Below are 20710 nucleotides of genomic sequence, written 5' to 3'. Positions count from 1 at the left end.
AAAAGCTGCGCTTGTTCTCAAAGTCTCATGTATATTTAGCCCACTTCTTATCTTGTCAGACTTGGTAAACTTAGTTGTCCTTGAACAGGTCATGACTTCTCCCTTGTTATGTTATTTGGATGTTTTTCTTGATGTTACTCTTTCAGGCAAGTTCTTTTTGGAGATAACATGAAGAAGCCACAGAGCCTGTCAGATGCTGATCTGAGCAAACTGTATACAGCAACATCCCTTATGCAGATTGATGATAACGTTATGAGGTATGAAGGGCTATTCTCTGATCCTATGTAGACCTCTGAAACTACCTTCTCTTTCAAGTGTTGCTCTTGCATGCCTTTTGCTGTGCCTGGAGGACTCTGCAGAAGTACAGTGCTGACAATCTCAGAAATTCTTCCTTGCCTTCACATTGAATAAAACTTACCAGAAAAAAAGCCCCAACTTACTATTGACAGTTACAGCTTCTGTAAAATCATCCATGAGGCATTTATCAGTAAATCTGAACCTGCAGCCTTCAGTAACACAGGAAGAATGTAGCTCTGCTGCAAGCTCTAGCAAGAAACAGTGCAGAATGTGGAAAGCAGCTCAGAACTGCTCATGAATGTCCTTAGCTCTGCTTGAATTTTGAAACAAACCTTTCCTCCCCCCCCCCCCCCCCCCCCACTCCTGTCTTCTCAAACATCAGGGTTGGCTGAGATGATACAACCTTTTTTACTTGTCATATTAACACCTAAATTAAGCTCTCTGTGGTAAGCAGTAGCCTGTTACTGCCCATGTCCTTGAAAACAACCTAGCACTTTCTTCAGTGGCAGTGTTCGTACCATGGCATGTTCTGTATTACGCATTGACACTTTTCCAAAATAAAGCTGTAAACTGTTGACTATACAGATACAACACTTTTGGCAGACTGGGAGTATTGCTGGCTGCTTTTTAAAAGCCATTGCTAGGGAAATCTCCCTACTTGTCCTTCAACCCTGAGGCCTTTCTAGTTTGGGCCAACAGCTATGTTTTTGCCCATGTCAAAAAAAAAAAGGCACCTTAGTGTAGGTTTAATGAATTCTTGGTTTGGGATGGAGAGCTAAGGATTTGGCAAAGAACTGGAACCACAGTGGATTCTGGGTGACTTGTAGGCAGGCTCTATCATCTAGTATATATGAGGTTCACAAACTGTCATGGTTTTGTATTTGAAAAGGCTTTCAGGTAAAGATGAACAAGATCATAGCTTACTTTCTTGCATGTGTACAATTACTTAAGTGAAATGGGATACTTTCAAAAGAAATATGCTGAAGGCTTCTAGACTTCAACTTGCGTATATAACTTGCCTGTGCTATCACAATGGTTGAGTAAAGCACAATGGCACATGCTGCTAAAGGTGAGTTTTGCAGAGACACTGGGTAGAGAAAAAAAGCATTGTCCATGAAAATTGATGCATCATTTCTACTTCTGCATATATCTCCTCACTTGAAAATAAGTGTCATGTGGGTATTAGAAGTAGATGATTGCAATGACAATCTTCTTTATTTCAGGAAGTTCCATGGCTACAGTTCCCTGAAGGAATACTACGAAGAAGAAAGTTGCCTGCAATATTTGCACAGGGTAAGCTCTTGCAGTAGAAACTGCTCTTGTACCTTTATTTTCCTACAGGAAGAAGATGTGCTGTCGTTTCTGTTGTTGATAGCTAGGCACAGCTGTCTTAGCTGGGATTTTCAGAAATAATCAGACATAGTTTATTGGAGTGGGATTTTAGTTCTTGCTACATCTAATGCTAGGGCTAAATGCTCTAGGCTCTGAAGAGCTTATAACTCTGACAGGTAGTCGCACCCAAGTGATCTAGATAAAGCCATGCATTGAGCTGAGCTGCTCTGAGTATATGAGGATAAGGTGGGAAATGGGTGGTGGCATAGAGCCTGCAGTCTCAAGGAAGAAAGTTTATTAGATACTGAGGAAGAGACTCAGGATGCTATCTGGCAGGCGGATGCTTAGCAGACCAAAGCTTTGCAGAATTGGGACTGGAAGATTAATCCCTCCTTGATCTGCTGAGCCAGAGGATGGAGGTGTTCCAAGGGAGTTTCCTGGACTTTAACCAAGGTGTCCATAACAGAGCTGGCACTAGCTGCCTCATGTGCAAATCAATACAGAGCAAAAAAGGGTGTAGCTATTTGAATTCTGAGAATGGAGAAAATCTGTGATTCAGTATGTGTTTGCTCTGATGCACCCCTGCCCCTTTCATACAATTGAGTTGGGGAGAAAAAAAGAGTGCTGCAAAGTACTCCATTAGTGAAAAGCCACCAGTCTTAAATTTCAACTCTTTTTCCTTTTTTCCTTTTCTGATGCTTCTCCAGGTATAGGGCGATTCTGAAATAAGATGTCTTGAGTTAAGATGCTTTTACAGTTGATAGACTGAAATTTAAATACCAGTGCTTTACTGGGTTTTTTCCTTTCCTGTCATATTTCTTGATGCAGATCTATGTTCCTCTTCTGTTGGTTAATGCTGCTGATGACCCTCTTGTGCATGAGAGTCTTCTATCAATTCCAAGAGCTCTTTCAGGTATGTTGAAGCATTCTGCTCCATCTACGCATATTTGTGTGCCTGCAGCTTCCTTATCACATCATGATCCATGATTTCAAAGCAGCTTGACTTGCCTCCTTACACCTGTAATCCTGTGGGAGGTGTATTAAGCCTCTTTTAAATCACCGGTTACTAGAACTAATAAGGCTAACCTTGAGCAGGAAGAACTTGAGTCCTTGCAGATATCTTCTGCTGTTTTGGCTTGTGTTGATAGCCAGTAAGTTACATTCAGGTTGCATTCTCCAATGGAAAAAAATATTCCTCAAGTCTTCATTCCTTACTGGGATTTAGTAGAAAGGTGGGTTGTTATAGAGGTAGTCCTAAATACAGATAAACAGCCCCCTCTGCTGGTGAAGAAGCAGGGGGCAGTGGGGTACATGCATAGCTGTGTTATTTGATACTGAACTAGGATTTCTCCCTTGAAAGGAAATTTGAGCTGTCTATCTTCAGCCAGGGAAAGAAAAGGCAAATTACATTTAGAAGCTCAGAAGAGGTAGCTGGCAGCTGCTGCTTTGTCACACAAATAGTGGGTGCACAGGGAGGGAAGCAGAGCTCGTTATTTTCCTGGTTGAAAGCTGTGAGCAAAGAATTTATCCATAGCTCCTTCCAAACAGAAGGAAGCACAGGGGTTTTCTCACTGTACATGGAACAAGGTGGCTGATGTACTGCCAGAGCTTTGGTGCAGCTTGACGTGATACACTGGAACTAGGACTATTAGTATGTGTGTTCTTAATTCATTAAAGAATGAGCATTCTTACAGCAATACAGGTATTGCTGTAAGCACCCAGCCAGCAGCATTTCTTGGGCAACCTTTTTGTACTGGCTGGGATTGGTTCCTGCAGACTGTCTTGTTTGGTAAAGCAGTACGCTTATGTGCTTTGGACTTCAAAGTAGCTGTGGCCTTTGTCAGTGCCTTTCTGCACGATTGCTCCTTTAGTTCAGATGCTATGCCAAGGATAGAGTTGATTACCACCACAACTCAAGATTGTTTCATTCTCAGCTCCAAGATGTTAACTTTCTGGAACTTTTGTGCCTCCTTTTGTTTTACAGAGAAACGGGAAAATGTCATGCATGTGCTGCCCCTTCATGGAGGCCACCTGGGATTTTTTGAGGGGTCTGTACTATTCCCAGAACCTCTTACCTGGATGGATAAGCTTGTGGTACAGTATGCCAATGCCATCTGCCAGTGGGAGAAGACAAAGTCTCACTGCTCAGACACAGAGCAGGCGGTATCTGGCCAGGAGTAATTGACCCAAAGACTCTGGATCACTTCAGTATATCTCCCCCTTTGGGAACACCTTGTTCCCCCACCTGCTGCTTCAGGTTTCCATTCTCCTTGATATCCTGTGGCTGCAGTTTGATCACAATGTTTTCTTCCGAAGTGGAGTTAAAGTAGAGGTTAATATTTGGTCAGAGCATCTTTGCATAATAGTCACTTGGGTTTTTAATTTACTGCTCTGCTTGAAGATTTAAGTTGCTGATTGTGACTTGTTACAGGGTCATTGAGCTGAAGACTGCCTGCTTTAATGTAGCAGAAATTTCAGATGTCAATCTCTTCACATACTGGTCAAAAACTTGATCGGCAGCATTTGTTTAGGTGTAGATGACAGGGTAAGTGTGACTGTCCTCCTCTGTCCTGGTGCTGGAAAAACCCTGTACCAAGCCACAAGTCAGTAAGTGACTCGGTCTGTAAGCCACTCAAATGTGGCTTAGAAAAACAGATGCTTGAGTGCAAGTGGAGTTCCAGCCTGGCACCATCTCAAGGGAAGTGTTTTAGTTCCTAGGAATGCACCTGCACAAGCAAATCAATTTTTTAAAATACTTTTCCATGCTTCAGCTATCTGTGGTTTAGGGTGTCTTTATGCTGCAGGCTGGTAATACCAGTTAATGTTTCCATGTGAACATGTTCACACCATGACCAGATCGGTCACCTTCTTGTCATTTTTGCCTCTTTTTTTAAATGTAGTCATCTTTAGTACTGGATTTTTTGTTTGACCCAGGGCTTTTTAGAGCTGGCTCTGGCTTCCAAATGGAAGCCAGTGATGAAGAATCTGCAGGATCTTTCTGTAAGCTCAGTCTGTTTTTAAGAATATTTCATAGAGAATTACATACTCTCATAGGGATTAATTTGTTGAGGGGAGAAGGTATCTATTTAGATTTACTCCCCTGATGTCAGGATAAATCATACCAAAATTATTCTCCTTAGCTTTCAAAGCATCAAATGGTTTTCAGACACATGACTTGCCTTACAGTTGATGGGGAACTGGATGTGTCTAGCCCTGTGCAACTAAAATGATATTTTTGTGTGGCTAACTGCTTCCACATCTATGTAAATGCTGTAAGATTACTGGCTCTAGAGAGACACTGGGCTCTTCCTCACTTGAATTCCTTTTCCACACCCAGACATCCGTTTCTGCTTTTGACGTGCAAAGTGTGAAAGCTGTTTGCAGGAAAGATGCCTACTCACTTGTGCTTTCCCTCAAGTGGATGTTACTGTATCTGCCAAGGTTGTTATTAAAGACTCTAGTCTATCCCCTGGAAGGAAAGTTGTCCCATGACAATCTGGAGACTGGACCTTTGTGGTCAAAGTCTTTTTTTTTTACTGGTTGTTCTGTCAATGTTGTAGTTTCATTAATCCATCCTTAAAACTTCTTTATCACAGTGTCAGTGAAGTTCTTTTCCTGTCACACTTCCCACATCAATTAGCACTTTATTGCTTCAGCCCTGGTCTGTGTTCCAGGCACTTTAGTGTATAGCTTAAGGGTGAAACAAGCTGCAAGACTTCAGTCTGGTAATATAGGGGAACAAGCCTTCTGGACTGCCCTGTCCCTGAACTTCAGTAGGTTGGACTGGTGGGTTTTTGTTTTAATACAGCAATAATTAACTATTGTAGCAAAGGTGCATTATCATATCAGGAAATTCCTTTAATTTGCCTTAGGCCAGACACCTTGGCCTGTTACAATGAACTGTGGATATCTGCACATTCTCCTTGTTAGTAAATCCAGGTTTCCTTTCTTCATCAAAAGATGTGACCAAGTAAGGCAATAGCAAGACTTGGCCATGCTTGTGGCTGTTCCTTAAGAACTGTTTTAGGGCATCAGTTAGCAAGGAAATTCTTAGCTGATGGATATCTTGTCTCTGTGTTGTTACCCTCTCATTATATGGCATCTGTATATCACTAAAATATGTCATAAAAGACATTTCAGAATTTTTGCTTAAGTTCATGTAATATTCAGTGGATATGACTTAAATATCTTCTCACTTCAACAGAAGTGGAGTGTAAACAACACTTGTATGCATCAAATAGCTACAGTATAAATTCAGGTGTGTAGAGGGATATGGTTTTTATCTCCAGTGGGTTAAACTTTATAAAGTGTTTCAACTCTCATAGTATACTACAGCTGTAGCTTACACAGGTCATGGCTGTCTGCCTTGAGGAAACAAAGCTGCCCTTCCTGTGTGTTGGGTCCTTCCTCAATCCAGCTTTACTGTGCTGAGATGAGTATCATCTTGAGACTGCTCTAGAAGAACAGCAGTTGTCCTGGTACTGATACTGCTGTTGAAGTGAAGAGCCCATCATACGATCCAACGCGTGGATACCTATGAAAGGTCAGTGTGTGTCTGACTTTGAGAGTAAAATATCTGCCGCCTTCAACTTGAGAGCCTTATCAAAAGCAGGGGCTCTCTGCCCAGCTCCCCAAGTGGCTGAAGCACTGCCTTCTTTCCCAGGGACCCAACACTGGCTGAACAAGTCAGTTGTTGACTGGCCCAGCATGTGGAAGTCAGGAGGGTGAGAAGTGGCTTGGTGCTGTTTGAGAAGGTTAATGCTGAGGCAACACAAGTGTTTTGTCTCTGTTTTTTTTGGCCAAGTCATGCCAGTCCCTCTGAAAGCAGAGCATTGTTCTGGGAGGCTTTTCCTTGGAAAAAAATTTCCTCCCTCTGTTTTGTAAAGATCATTCCTGACAGACCAGGCTTTCAAATGAGTATTTTCTGTTTCTGAGGTATGAGCAAGCTACCTTATCAAATGTACCTATGTTTCAAACTGATTTCACTAAAGCAGGTTCCCAGTCAATGACCTGTTTTTAAGCAGGTGTCCCAAAATGAGGTGAGCAACTGGGCAATTCTCAAAGCAGGAGGAGCTGTAGCTTTGTCTAATCAAATTGAGATTTTGCTTGAAAGTTGCAGGGCCTCTTCAAGGAATATTCCTTTCTGCCCCACAACCCAAGCCTTCATACATCAGAAGTGACGATGCTGTGGAGTTTCTGAAACTCAGCTACAGAAGTAATATGGGTCTCTGTCCTGCTCCTTTGACCTGTTCTTGCATTTTGCACTTGCATCTACGCCTGTTCAAACCGGTTGTGACATGGCCAACTAATTCTAGCCTGTTTGGGAAAGAAGTGCTTTTGTCACGGCTTGTTTGCACAAAATGCTTCTGAAGCCTGAGGTTCAGCTTACTAAGCTTGCTGTAGGTGGAAGCAGTGAAAAATCCATTCTCCCCATCCCACCCAACTTGCTTCAAAGCAAGGCTCATGGTGTCAGACTTGCAGCAGTAACTTAGATCTTGGAAGTGGGAGAAGAGAAAGTTAAGCTGCAATACATCTTACCTAAAGAGAATCCTGTATTAAATCGTGCTGCTGACAGTGACTGGCAGCTGATACCTAGTGCCAGTGCCCCAAGATGCATAGGACTTTGTCCAGTCCTAATCTGAAATACTTTTCTCTCCCAAAATAAGGCAATACTAGTCTTGTGATATGGGCCAGTAGTCTTCATTTGCCCCGTGAACTCAACCTTAAATGCAATCTGAATTTTTAAGTCTTAGAGGTAAAGTTGTCTTTTTCACCTCATGTCAAGATGCGTGAGGTTCTTGAAGTGTGCACTTCTATATCATTACAGTGTAGTCTGATAGTGCAGTTCAAGATTACAGCTTGACAAATCTGTTGTGCTCTGTTTAGTTTCAAACCAGGATTAAAAAAAAGCTCTAGCAGAGCTCTTCCACAGGCAGTCTCATGTGATATACACACCCCTCCATCACTGGATGTAAGTAGCACTGGAGCATAATCCATGAGGACTCTCCTACTCATATAGCAAGTTGCAGAACTGTTACTGTTTGGTTAGGCTGGTCCAACCATCTCCTTTGTCAGTGTCTGGAGAGATCTGAAGCTTGTAGGTGAGCAGCTGGGACTGAACACAAGGAACTTGCAGCTTCTTCTGCATCAGGTCTGCCAACATTTCTAATGATCGCTTGGTTAGCTTCTACACTGAAGGTGTTTTCAGATGGGTCTGACCATGTAGTTGCACAGCAAAGACAGACACTTGAACTTCCCTGCAGTCTCTTCCCAAGTGTTTTTCTGTGGTTCCTGATTATGAAGATATAGGTTACAAAGACAGGGCACTAAGCAAAGATGTTGGGAACTATTAGCTCCAGTATTGAATCTAGCCAAGCTACCTTTGTGTCATCTGCCCTGGGTCTGTCACAAGTTCCTAGACCCACAGCCCTTTGACACGTGGTGCCTTGCCGTTTTTCTCCTCCTCCCTTGACATCAGCATATCTAGAGACTTCAGTAACAGCTCTGTCAGAGCTTTTGGGCCTTTGCTTTTTAGTAAATCAATTTTCAGACACTAGTAGTGAGACAACTCTGGCAATGTACACTGTACAAGCGCAGTGACTTAAAGGACCTTTCTGGGCAGCCTACAACTAGCTACAGTCTATTTTAAGGCATAAAATAATATAAGCAGTGGATCATTTTCAGCTCTCTACTCCTCTAGCAGTAGGGATTGAGTTGTAGGAGAGTTTGCTTTGCTTAATATGTGACTTGTTATCTTACAATCCCAGAGTTCTTATCTCTAACTCTCCAGCAGCGTAGCTGGAGGTAGATTGCCTAAGTGACTACATCTCAAAAGAAAAAGCAGAGTAGCAACTACAGGATTTAATTGCCAAAAGTTTAGTCACTGGAATTGCTTCTGAGTTTTTCTAGAAGTATTTTGCCTTTCTGGAGCTTATTGAAATTCTTCACAGCCTTTTTCAAGGAGACCAGAAAAGGCCCTAGCCTTGTGCTGCATGTGTAAGTCATTTGTTGTGAAGAACATGTCTCTGGCTTGAGTCTTACTCCACCTGTCCTTATTCCTTTGGTGGGTCTGTTGGTTGCGCAGGTCCTGGAGCCACAGTGACTCAAAGCACTGTCTCCTTTATGACTTCTGGGTGAAAAGCAAACAGCTCCTCTTAGTGTGAGGACTTGCTGAGTTTTCCTCAGCTTAGAATGCCTCAGCAACACTGGCCCAAGGAAGGGGTGCCTTGTAACTGTACCCTGTTTATTGCTGAGAGTGTCTGTTACACCAGTCTGGACCTTCTAAGTTGTTGTTGGAGCTTAGGCTTAAGTGCCATCAATGAGTGAAAGGAGTTGCAAGCTTTCCGTGCTGTGGTGGAAGAGTTTCTAGGGTTATCCTGAACTGTTGCATTCTGAACATCTGTGTGCTTTGTTTTGCTGGCTAGTCAATAGACACAAACACTGCAATCCAGGGCAGCATTTATCAGGTTGGCTCTGCTGGTATTGAACAGCCTTTTTCAAGTCTTATTTGATAACACTTCCCAAAAGCTCCAACCCTGCATCACTTGTGGATGATAAAGGCTTTTCTTTCCTTCTCACCCAATGGCCTTGCCTAACCCAGGTAGTTTTAATGCCAGTAAGGAGCCCAATCCCACAAGGTGGCTCCACACAAAGCCTTTCTGCTTTTGTCTGAATTACAAGCTTGCATTGTCTATCTCTGGTCATTCAAGAGCTTTGATTAGATACAGCACTTTCTCCTAGGATCTCCACTGTAGCTCTACCGGGGTGTTGACCCTTCTCATGGTTTCTGCCAACTGGGAAGTCTTTAAAAAAAAAAAAAGCCAAACAAAACCCACTTATATTAGATACAATCAAACTCTACTGCTCAGCTCAAGTCAGCATCTTTCCAAAGGAGCATGTTTTCTCATTGTGTTACTAGACAGCTTGACCATAATTCCCACTGACAGATCACTAGACATTTTTCTTGAGAAAACAACTACTTTTTCTAAAAACCCCAACTCCAAGAGGTGTGTGGAGATCTCAGGAAGAACAGACCTCTGCCCTTCTCGTTTTGCCCATGCAGGTGTGTTAGAACAGGCTGAGTGACTTCTAATGTTCTTGGTGAGCAGTTTACTATGAAAATATTTTTCAAATTGGCAAAATTATACTCTAGAATAATGTTTAAATGCTGCCCTGAAAAAGCTTGTATACTGAGACACCGTCCCTGCTGCCATGTTCTGAGTCAGATTCTCTGGAGCTGACAGCTGCAGGGGAGATGATTTGCAACTAGCAATGCAATTTTTCTATATCTGCTGATGTTTACCTTTAAAATTATATATAAATATATATAAAACTGTCTTTGATTTTTCTTTTTTGTTGTGTGGTGTAAAATGGAGGTCATTGCAAAACAATGTAATTTTGTTATCTTTGGTTTAGTGGGATTTCTTTATTTAAAAATAAAGGACTTATTGAAGTCAGTGCTACATGTAGTGACTGTGTGCAATGTTACTGGGTGATGGGAGTCCAGCTGTCAATCTTGATAGGCAAAGCAGCCATGCTTTCTTACACACTTCCTCTGCAGTGGGGAGAGGGTCATCTGATGTGGGAATATATTGGGCCAACAAGGTAGTATCGGTTAAAATGCAGCTGGGTATCTGAGTATGTTCCCTCAGTTATGAGACTGAGATTAGCTGAAGGAGGAAGAGGAATCCTTGAGCCCAGTCCTTACATGTTCACTAGTGCTCTCTAAACCAAGACTGCCTTGGGCCAGGGCTGTCCTTATATCCCTGTGCTATATACCAAGGCAGGAGCTGGCTTGTTGCTTCCTCCCTTCCAGACTGGACAGCCTTTGTCAGTAACTCCTGTTTCATGAACTCTGGTGTTGCCTCTGTGTTTTGACCTGCTGGCTATTCCTGTGGTAAATGCAAGGGCTCTGATTTGTTCTAGTAAATGTGAATGACCCTTTCCTTTTGAGAGAGAAATCTCAAGCTTGCGCTCCTCCTTCCATACTTCTGGGGTGGGGAAGACAAGAGGGGTGGCAGTGTTAGGGGTGTTGTTTCCACTTTTCACTCTTTCCAGCAGTTGCAGTGTCTGTACCCACCTCTCAAAGGCCTGGATCTGCCTCCTGCTGAAAGCTGAAGTGAGTGTTCAGTAGATAAATGGGAAGAGTGCACAGGGCTGTATGTAACAACACGTGGATGGTGTGCCAGTCCCTGCCACCACTGTCATCTCCAGCTGGAGTTTCCTCTGCTTCTGTTGTGTTCCAGAGAGCAGAACAAGGACAGAGCTGGTACAGAAAGCCTCTGGGGAGAACTCAGACTTAACAATTCCTGCTCTATATATAGGAGCATCTAACAGTTGCCCTGGCTCTCACATCTGCTGGGCTGGGCTTGGTGGCTAAGTGTGGCGTGTCTTAACAGGCTCTTGAGCGAAGCAGCATGTGGCTTTCTTGGCAGTTGACAGGGGCTAGTGGCTCAGCTTGGGAAGCTAGCTGGGTGGACGACTTCATTTTCTCTTCCCCTGCTTTCTCCCTTGCAGCATGTGACACAAGCCCTAGTAAAGCTCAAGCCTTTCTTAGTTGCTTTTTGTGTTATGGCCAAGAGAGGTCCTTGATGCCTCTCTGGTGGAGAATGGAGATGACATCAGCTTAAAAAAAATTAATGCCTGACCTGAAAATGCTGAAGAAGGGCTATTTTTGCTGGTGGATGAGAGTGGATTGTGACAGTTCTGTCTCAGCCCCTAGCCTCTCCCAGGATCACTAGGTTGCTGGCTGGGGGACTCCTCCAGAGTCTGTCTATGGCTGTGCCAGGACTGAGACCTGAAGCAGGGTGCAGGGCTTAGCTGTAGTCCTTCCTGCAGTGTGTAGGACTCTCCTCTGGGACTACAGCTTTCCTGCAGCGTGCGGTAAAGCTTTTGGCTCCTGTACCTCTGCAGAAACCATCAGAGTGAGTGGAGTTCCTAGTCTTTCAGTAGCTAGCAGAAAAAAAAAAACCACAACAGCATCTCTGGCTGGGACACTTCACCATCTGAGGAGTTAACCACTTGCTGGAGCCTGAGGATAGAAGAGCTCTGCCAAAAGTGCTATTTGACCGACACTAAAAGCTCACTGGTGTGTGGTGTTTTACCTACAGACCAAGTGAAACAGATGTGGAGGGTAACTGGGACTGGTGAGCTGTTGGGATGGCTGGGCCAGGACTGTTGCTGCTGTTCTACTATAATGAGAATTCCTCTATGGGAGGCAGTGTTTTGGGCTCCATCTCTAGTTTATTGGCCATTGTGATTTAGCTGTTAAATCTACTTCAAAAGATCTACTTCAAAATTCCTTCCTGGCTTGGTTAGAGTCACTCTGGGGGGAAGCTGAGGCTAGCATGGATTGTGCTCTCTGCTCTGTTTGCTGTGCTGTTCTCTGCCTCGTCATCAAAGCAAACTACTAGCTGACAATTTGTCCCAGCAGTGGTGAGCAGTCACTGAGACCTCCCAAGAGCTACAGCTGTCCCAGTCCAAATCCCAGAGGCAGCAGTGTGGTGCTCCTATCTGTTCATATAGGAGGGAAGAGGGGGGTTGTATTCTGTTTTTACAAGTGAGCTGCAATTGCTCTGTATCCCAAGCAAGCTGTGCTGTTGTGTTTGTGCCGGCCTGATGGTTGAGGGTTGTCACACATGGTTTCCTTGGGACAGCTCCAGATGCTTCCCGGCCTCGTGAAGAGCACTGTACAGTAAGGAAGGAGCCAAACACAGCAGAGAAATGCTTTTTGCTCTCCCTCTGGGCTTCTGCACAAGGTTGGCACAGCCTCAGGCTGGGACTTGCCATGCAAGTCCCAGCCATCATGCTGCTGAGGCTGGAGGAAACAGATTTAACCCCAGTCACCTCTGCCCAGACAGACCCCATCCTCCCTCTGTAGCTTCGGAGCCAACGTCCTGTTTGGTTTGAGCCTGAGCCAGTGCCCTGATGAATGCAGCTCTTGTCAGCACCCTGCACCTCGGCTGGCTTTGGGTGGGGGTCTGGTCCTCTGCTTGGCTGATGAAAGGCAAGGCTGATGTGTAGCTGCAGAGCAGGGAGGGGATGTGGGGCACCCTGTGGGACCAGCTTGACAGAGAAGGTAACCTGGGCAAAGGCCAGTGCCTTGCTCCTCTCTGAGCCCTACTGCTTGCCAAGGGAGAAGATGGTCTAGAAACAGGTATCTGATCAGCTCCTTGGAAGAGATGCCTGGATCATGAACCAGAACAGACCACCTTTGGGTCACAGCTACATCTGCCTCCCTCCTCCCTGCCCTGGTCCTGCTGACTCCATATTAGCAAGGGCCAATTAGCATGATGCACAGCTTGTTTGCTGGGCAGGGACCCTCCTCTGCCCTCTGTGGTTGCTTTTGGTGGGGCTTCTCTGACTGAGCTCCCTCTCAACAGTGCAGTGGTAGGAGGAACAGCTATGCTGGGACTTTTGAAGGATTTAGGAGGTTGTATTCTTGTCTTTCACCGTCCTGTGGCTAAAATCCATCTCCCACTCTTAGTGGCCCCTGCAGCATCTGTTCCTCCTCCCTGCCTGCCTGAGCAGGAATTGGGCAGTGCCATCTCCCCTGGGGGCCCCTGTTTGGGTTCTTGTTTCCATCTTTTGGGCTGTTTCCTCTTTCCTGGTTCGAGCAGATGACTGACCATTGGGGGTCTTTGCTCAGGCAGGGGTGGGGCTCGTTCTAGGATGCAGGGAGGACGGCGACAGCCAGTTCCTTGGCCCCTGTGCCAAAGGGCAGTCAATGGGGGCACAGGGGTCTCCTATCAAGCACTGACACTCCTGGCCTCATTATAACCAGCAGTGCAGCCAGTGCCTGTGCCCAAAAAGCTGCACCTCTGTTCCTTGCCACATGCCACAAGGGACCCCAGAGCTCTGCTGTTAAACACTTTATTTCTCCCTCGCTGTAGCCCTCCCTTCCCAGAGCAGACGCTGTCCTGTCCTCCCACCACAGCTCCAGGGCATGCTGCAGGAGAGGGCTGGTGACATCCTTTCTCTGCTGGCTCCTGAGGGAAGAATGCTTTGCCTGGAAGGGACAGAGCTGCCAGGCAGCCCACTGCCAGGTTTGGGGAGGGGAGGGGCAAGCGTGGAGCAACACGCCCAGAGTGCCTCATCACAAGCAGTCATTCAACCAAAGCTACGGTAAGGAGGTGGTTGGGGTTAGAGGGCCACCTCTGATCCTGTTGCACAGGGGAGGAGGAACGGACCCTGGTTTAGAGAGCTGTGTCTTCAGCCTCAATGCGGGGCCCAAAGAGCTTCTCTGCAGTTGCTTTGCCATCATACTTGGGCAGGTTGCCACCAAAGTCTGCTGGCAAGATGTCAGCATCAATCTCCTGGTAGAAGGACTCCAGCTCCTCCCCGTGCACAAAGACCTAGAGGGAGATGGGACCAACGCTCAGCAGAGGACCAGGGTGACTCTTCCTGGCTGCTCTGGTTCACCCAGGGATGAGCCTCTGTGCCCGGGTCTCTTTCCCACACTCACCCTCTCCAGCAGTTTGCTTTTCAGGAATGGTTTGACCACGTTGTAGGTGGTGGTGAAGTACCAAGGCTGGTGGATGAAGTGGACGGCCTTGAACCGTGCTGGGAACGAGTCCTAGAATCCCAAACCCAGACACAGATGGTTACAGAGGGTGCTGGCCACACGGAGCCGGGCGGGCAGCAATGGACACCCCTGCCGTGGCTCCCCTTGCCCAATCTCCCTTTCTCTCTTTGATGGCCCATGTTTTGCTCTGACCCAGAGGATCGGCCATCCCAGCCCTGAGAGTACCAGGGAAGCTGAAGAGCTACGCAGATGGTTCATTGCTCCCGCTCCACAAGAAGGACTGCATCTCTGCTGTCCTCCTTCCCTGGAAAGAGCCAAGTGTCTTTGGCCTCTGGTCCAAGGGTGGAAATCCTGGAGTGCCTCTTAGTCTCTGTCCAGCCTGGACCAGGCTGGGCTGAGAGGGTGCAGAGGAAAGGCCTCCAGGCCATGCCATAGGACGCTGCAAGGAGTGGTGGGACTGCTTCTGGTTGGGCTTTTGAGAGGACAGGGACCTGGGGCCAGAAAAATAGGATCCATCTTGCAGGATTAAGCCAATTAGCTGGCATGGGAAGGAGCGTGTGACAGGGAACAGCCTCTCCACAGTGTTTTCTTCTGGTGTCAGTGTGGTGGAAATCACAGTCCTTGCTAGCCCTGCCTGCTCCTTTCCCTGAGCTCTCTGCTCTCCCAGGACCCGCTCTGCCACCACCGGGTGCAGACTTTGCCATCTCACCTGCAGCATGTCCACCATCTTCTTAAGCTCGGAGGGTTTGATCCCTGATGCCTGCTGCATGGTGAAGCCCTTGAAGTTCTCAATGATGCAGAACCCATTGATCTGGGTCTCTTCATTTTCCAGAAGCTTCTCCAAGATAACGCAATAGGCACGAAGGACCTGATGAAGAGGAGAGACAGCAGGTGTGATTTTAGGTCTCACCTCCCATAGACCCCAGGTTGTTCCCAGGAAGAGTCCCATGGAGCATTAGCCAGGGTCTGCTTGACTCCAGCCTACTTGTGGCAGTCAGCCCCAGGACTTCAGAGGAGGGAGGGCATTTCGGGGGATTCTCAACAACCACCACGTTCCCCTTTCAAGCTGGGTGCGTCTCAGATCTGGATCAATGATATGTTGTGACCAACTTCAGAGCTGAGCAGAAAACGGACCTGGGAGAAGTTGTGAGCTACATGCCTGGAGACCTCTTTGCCAAGCAAGCCCTTTCCATGCCCCGTGCCTCAGTTTCCTACTCTGCCCTGCAGGACCCTCCATTCCAAAGCGCCTTGATTTAATGGCATGGTGCCTTTCTTCACCCCTGGGGCTGGGGAATGCACACCCAGAATTTGGCCTGTACCTTGCACAACATCAGAGGGAAGGAAGAGGAACCCTTTGGGATGGACCATGCTCTCCCACACTCCCTGGAAGGATAAATTCAAAGGGCTACAGATTTGCTTCAACTTGGATGGTTGGAGGCTGTGTGTGAATATATGTATATGTGTGTGTAAGGGATGCTGCACTCGGACGTGCCGAGTGGGACAAGGCTGGGAGTGGGACCGCTCTGCTCTGGCAACAATGGCTGGGCTAGGCTCACCTCATCAAAGGTGATCTCCTCGTAATCCCAGTTCTCAATGTTGAAGAGCATCACCACCCGGCCATACTTGTCTCTGCTGGCCAGGATGCCCGGGTAGCCAGCTTCGATCGTGCTGCGCACAGCCTCAGGGGTCAGGTTGTCAAAGAGCTCAGGGTACTGCTGGCGGAAGTTCACGTAGCCTGTAGAGAGGCAGAAATCAGGGAGACAACAGCTGCTCACCCAGCCTTGGGAAGCCAGGGCAGTGCTGGCGAAGCTGCCAGAGACAGGGCGGGCTGGTGATGGCGAGACACTGGTCCTGAGCCCAAGAGCTGCAGACCGGCTGTGCCTGGGGTCCATGTGGGTCAGGACTTCTCCAGCAAAGGGGCGAGAGGAGCTCAGCCCCGTCCCCTGCGTGCTCAGTGTTACTCTCCCCATGCTGGGGTCTTCCCACACCTGCCTTCTCTCCAGCACCTCAATAAGCAGATGAAGTAATTTTTCCCCTCATTTCCCTTCTCCCCTTCCTCCCCATTTGGCTGACAACTCCCAGCTCCCCTCCCTTGGCACCCTGTGGGCACAAAATAAGGAATCTCATCCTGGGAAAATGCAGGCAAACAAAACAGCTCGTCTGGGAGCTAGTGCTGATAATTACAACTCATTATCCCCAGGCCAACACAAAGAAGAGTGGAGCTGGAGCTGGGCAGGTCCCAGCCAGCAGCCACCCCTCCCCAGACTGCTCTTCCTCTCCCCTTCCATCCCTACAGGTCACCCCTGGTGTGGGGAGAGGATGCCACAAGCCCCCCAACCTGCCCCCAGCCCTCGAGGGGTCCCAGGGGTGCTGAGCCCACCAGGCACTATGCACAAAAGCATCAGGGTGTATGCTTCTTACACGGGTAGGTAGGGGTATGTACAGGGCATATATAGGGCGTATATATGGCATGTATAGGGTGGGGGGAGTCTTGAAGGGATGTAGTCCAAACCAGCTGGATTTGCTGCACAAATTAAACAGCCTACCACCGCCAAACGCATGGGTTTTTTCCATTTTGTCTGGTAAATAAGCAAGGAATGGGATTGTCCTGGCATTATGGGATGCCCTGGCACCACTCTTATTTATTTCCTTCCCCATCCCAACATTTTCCCCTGCATCCTGAGCCCCCCAGCCCTGCCTTTTTTCTATTTATCCTCTTTCCTCATTCCTTCCCATGCCAGGGTCCTGCTCTGCCAGCGCAGCCCAGACCAGGGAGGAACCAGCACAGGACTGGGACCTGCTGGTGGATGCACACCCCCCTTCTCACCCAGCATCGCAGCCTGGGACCCCTCCCCACCTTTCAGAAGGTCATAGGCCCTGTGGACATCGAACTTGCGGGCACGGATGAAGCGGAGGAAGAAGGAGTCATCCTTCCCCTGCACCTTCTCAGCCACTGCCTTGCACACGTCCTCGCCACTTGCCCGCTCCTGCACCAGCTCCCTCAGTGCCTTCACCGCCACCTCCCTCTGTTCCTCTGTCTCGTTCAGCTCATCCTTTGCCTGTGGGGGAAGCAGGGAGGGGGCACAGCTCAGTGATGTTCTCTATGTACCCCAAAACACCCCAGGGGTCGTTTAGGCACCCAAAAGCTGGAGGGATGCAGTGATGCTCCTTGTAGCATCCCAGCACAGGGAGGGCAGGGTCACCCAGGTCCCCTTCTCTGAGACCCTTTGGTGTAAGCACATCCCACCTCCAAAGGCAAAGGCCCGTTGAGGGTCTCCCTCTGGCCCCCAGGAAGGAGCAGGTGCCCCAGGCTGTGTCTGCCCCCTGCTCCTCACGGCCACCCTCACCTTCTGCAGGGTGTGCGAGGGGATCTTCTCGCACCTCCCGAAGACGGGGCCATGGTCCTTGGTGGTGAGGCGCTCCAGCTTGGTGCGCAGGGCCTGCTCCTCCTCTGAGACGATGCGGAAGGTGCCCGTCTAGGGGCAAAGAGAGGATGTAGGGTCTCCCCAGCCAGCCCCGCAACTCCCTGCCCCACCATGGGTCTCCTAAGATGGGGGGCCATGGGGAAGGGCAGAGCCTCCATGCCTGCAGCTGAGGGGATGCAATGGGATGGGAATGGGCTGCATGCCACCCAGGCTCCCTGCCATGGGATGAGAGCAGGTGGGGGGCAAGGGGTACATGGGGTGCATCCCATCCTGGCGCTGTGGGGAGGGGATGCTCAGAGCGCAGGGGACAGGGCAGTGTGGGGGCAGTACTCACAACCGCAGACATGTTGTCGTCTGTCCTCTGTTGGCTGCAGGACACTGGGAGAGGTAAGGAGGAATCAGCAACGGTGGGGATCTCAACAGCCTCTGCAGCCCCCCTGTGCCCCATCCCCGCCCCTCTTGCTCAGGTGGGGACACCCCAGCTGTCCTCAGTTCCATCACATACTGCCTGCATCTCTGCCTGCCTGCCAGAGGCTGGGCAGCTTTGAGAAATAACAGGGATGTTTGCAAAAGCAGATTAAGAATGTGGGTATTGATCATCTGACACCTTCGTACTTTTTTCTGGCTCTGCCTTTCTGCTGGAGGTTGGGGGCAGCTCATGGGGACCCCCATGACCTTACCCAACACCTTTTCATGTCAGACCATCCTCTTACGGGCAGGGGCAAGCACCCAGCTTTGGCCAGATGGGCAGCCGGCTAATGCTTTTTCTGCCTTTTATTTCCACTGCTCCATTATCCCCTAGGTGTTTCCCAAATACTTGAGCCCCTGCTGCTGCATCCCACAGCCCGCTGCCATCTGCAACGTTGGACCACAAGCCTGTCAGCATCTTTCTGACACTGTCTGGGTGAAACACCTTGTTCCCATCCATGAGGAGGAGGAAGCCTACCTTCGTCCTCCCTCCAGCACCTGACCCTGCCCCTGCCAGGCCATAGCACCAGCTCCAAGCCCAGGCTGTGTGAGGGATGCTTGGCTCCAGTTCAGCCACTTCCCAGGGGCATCCTCTTCCATGCCAGCTCCCAGGCAAGGGACAGGCATCCCCTTTTCCAGGCTCTAAAAGCAATCCCAGCCTCAGAGGTGCCAGGTTAAGGGAAGGCTGGATTAAGGTCTCTGATGCAAAGTTATTTGGGGTGGAAAAAGTCCCGGGTACTCACCAGGGAAAGGAAAAGCTGAACCGTCTGTAGAGGGTCAGTGCACAGAGCAGAGACGGAAGCACGGATGGTGAGGCCGGAGTGGAGCAGGAAGAAAGCCGGGCGAAAGCTTTGTAGAGTCACCAGGTTGGGATTAGACCGTCACAAGGCATCAACTCACTGCAGCTTTGTAATTAAATCAGCACAACCCAGGCAAGAAACCCCATTAAAACATTACAAAAGGCAGCTGAGGGGAGGGAAGGAGGGAGCTGGTGCTCTGCTGGCCAGCCGGAATGTGCATGGAGGGGCGGGATGGGATGCCGGGCCCGATTAACGAAGTATAAAAGCTTCTCGTTGTGTAACTCACTCATTAGCGCGGGGCAGGGGCAGAGGAGGCGATGGGCAGCCTGCCACCCCGGCCCAATCCCCCAGGACAAGCAGGCCAGACTTATGCCCCAAAAAGCCTGGCAAGGTCCCACTGCAAATTTGGCCATGTGGGCAGGGTGCAGCTGCGGGGACAGGTCCGCAGCAGAGCATGCTCCCAGGGCTGGTCCCTCCTCGGGGCTCTCCTACTCCTCCCCAACAAGGCCACCCAAACCAGCATCCATACAGGGCCACTTTCGGCTTTTAAAATAAAAAAACCACAGCCAGATGTTTTCTTTTACAATGCCCCCAGGTGATGGTTGTCTGCTTGGAGCTTTGAGAACTGGAATCCAGTCCACCCCCAGGTGATGCCACAAACCTGTGAGGGAAGGGAGCCCCAGGATGCAGCAGGGACTGTGCTGAGACCACATGTGGGTGCAGTGGGATGGCAAAATTAGTTTTTTTGGGACATCCCAGCATGCTGAAGCTGCATGGAGCACGGAGCCCTCGCAGCCTTAACTCTTTTTGGGCCCAGGGTTACAGGAGCTGGGTGGGGACATGGTGAGGATGGGGCTGTGCACAGCCCTTTCCCCAAGCCCATGAGAGGAGCTCAGCTGGGTTCTTACCATGAATGGGGATTCTGGGGAGGTGGCAGGGCCAGGTTAAGCACAGGAGCGGGACTGAAGGGGCTTACACAAGGCATGTTTTGTAATGCTACTGGGATTTAAGGATTTGGTTTCCACGGGGCTGCCCTGCAAAGAGAGCTGAGATCCGCTGCAACGGAGCGAGGACGAGGAAGGCACAAGACTCCAGATGAAGGGCAGGGGGGAGTGGGGAGGGAAAATCCAGACCTGTGCCAAAACACTGAGAAATGCTGCTGTGGGCTGGGGCACCACATGCTGCTCTCCACCGGAGACCTCCCAATCTTCCTGTCCTCTTCCCACGGCAGCCCCGGCGCAAGTCTCAGCTCCCTCCTAGAGCTTTTTGGACATTTGTCTGCAGCCCAGCGAGTAAGACGGTGTGTGATGGGGGGACATCATCAGCCTGGGGGCTCCCAGACAGACCCAACAGCCCTGCACGGGGTGGCATAGGGGACCTGTGCTCTCCTGGCCACCTGGGCATCCTGGCCATCATGCTCACCGCAGATAAAATAGTTTTGCAGACTCATGCACAATCCCTGGCATGACCAAGCGGGTGTAGTCCTAGGAATAGGGGTGTCCAGAAGGGGTGGCACCTCCAAGAGGGACCCACCCCAAGGTGCTGTGGCTGGATCTCTTACGGAAGCTCTCGTCCAGTTATCCCCCTCCCCACGGCCCCTGCCCTCACTTGGCAGTGTCAGCACTTGCTCCTCGTGAGCACAGGGCTTGCAGAAGCTCCCATGCGGTGCTGGCACCAGATCCTCTGGCTAAACCCCGCTACTTAAAGGCAGGCTAAACCTCCTCGTGTGCCCAAGGCCACCCCTCGTGCCCCCTGGAATTAAGGGGTTTACTCAAAGGGATTCGTGCTCCATGTGGGTGGCACCCGCAGGGGCTGGGCGCTGCCCTGAATGGGCACTTTGTGCCGGGCACCCCAGTGCTCCCCTC

General features: G+C 49.1%; 2 protein-coding genes across 2 annotated transcripts in view; one reads left to right on the top strand and one right to left on the bottom strand.

Moving 5' to 3' along the window:
* Nucleotides 1-10091, top strand: part of ABHD2 (abhydrolase domain containing 2, acylglycerol lipase) — a 41455-nt gene extending 31364 nt beyond the window's left edge. Inside the window, exons 8-11 of the mRNA XM_075100579.1 lie at nucleotides 147-257; nucleotides 1521-1590; nucleotides 2458-2542; nucleotides 3614-10091. Coding sequence (XP_074956680.1) covers nucleotides 147-257; nucleotides 1521-1590; nucleotides 2458-2542; nucleotides 3614-3810 — 463 coding nt within the window. The 3' untranslated portion in view covers nucleotides 3811-10091. The remainder of the gene's footprint in view (nucleotides 1-146; nucleotides 258-1520; nucleotides 1591-2457; nucleotides 2543-3613) is intronic.
* Nucleotides 10092-13674: 3583 nt separating this feature from the next.
* RLBP1 (retinaldehyde binding protein 1) lies at nucleotides 13675-17923 on the bottom strand. Its single transcript, XM_075100957.1, is given in 7 exon segments — nucleotides 13675-13982; nucleotides 14093-14203; nucleotides 14862-15020; nucleotides 15709-15887; nucleotides 17010-17211; nucleotides 17500-17697; nucleotides 17912-17923. Coding segments are annotated over 7 exon segments (1020 nt in total). The 3' UTR covers nucleotides 13675-13823.
* Nucleotides 17924-20710: the final 2787 nt, after the last annotated feature.

This window comes from Phalacrocorax aristotelis, chromosome 7 (genome assembly GCF_949628215.1).
Source record: "Phalacrocorax aristotelis chromosome 7, bGulAri2.1, whole genome shotgun sequence".
NCBI lineage: Eukaryota > Metazoa > Chordata > Aves > Suliformes > Phalacrocoracidae > Phalacrocorax > Phalacrocorax aristotelis.
Note: the sequence above shows the minus strand (reverse complement) of the source record. Positions and strands in the feature narration are given on the sequence as shown.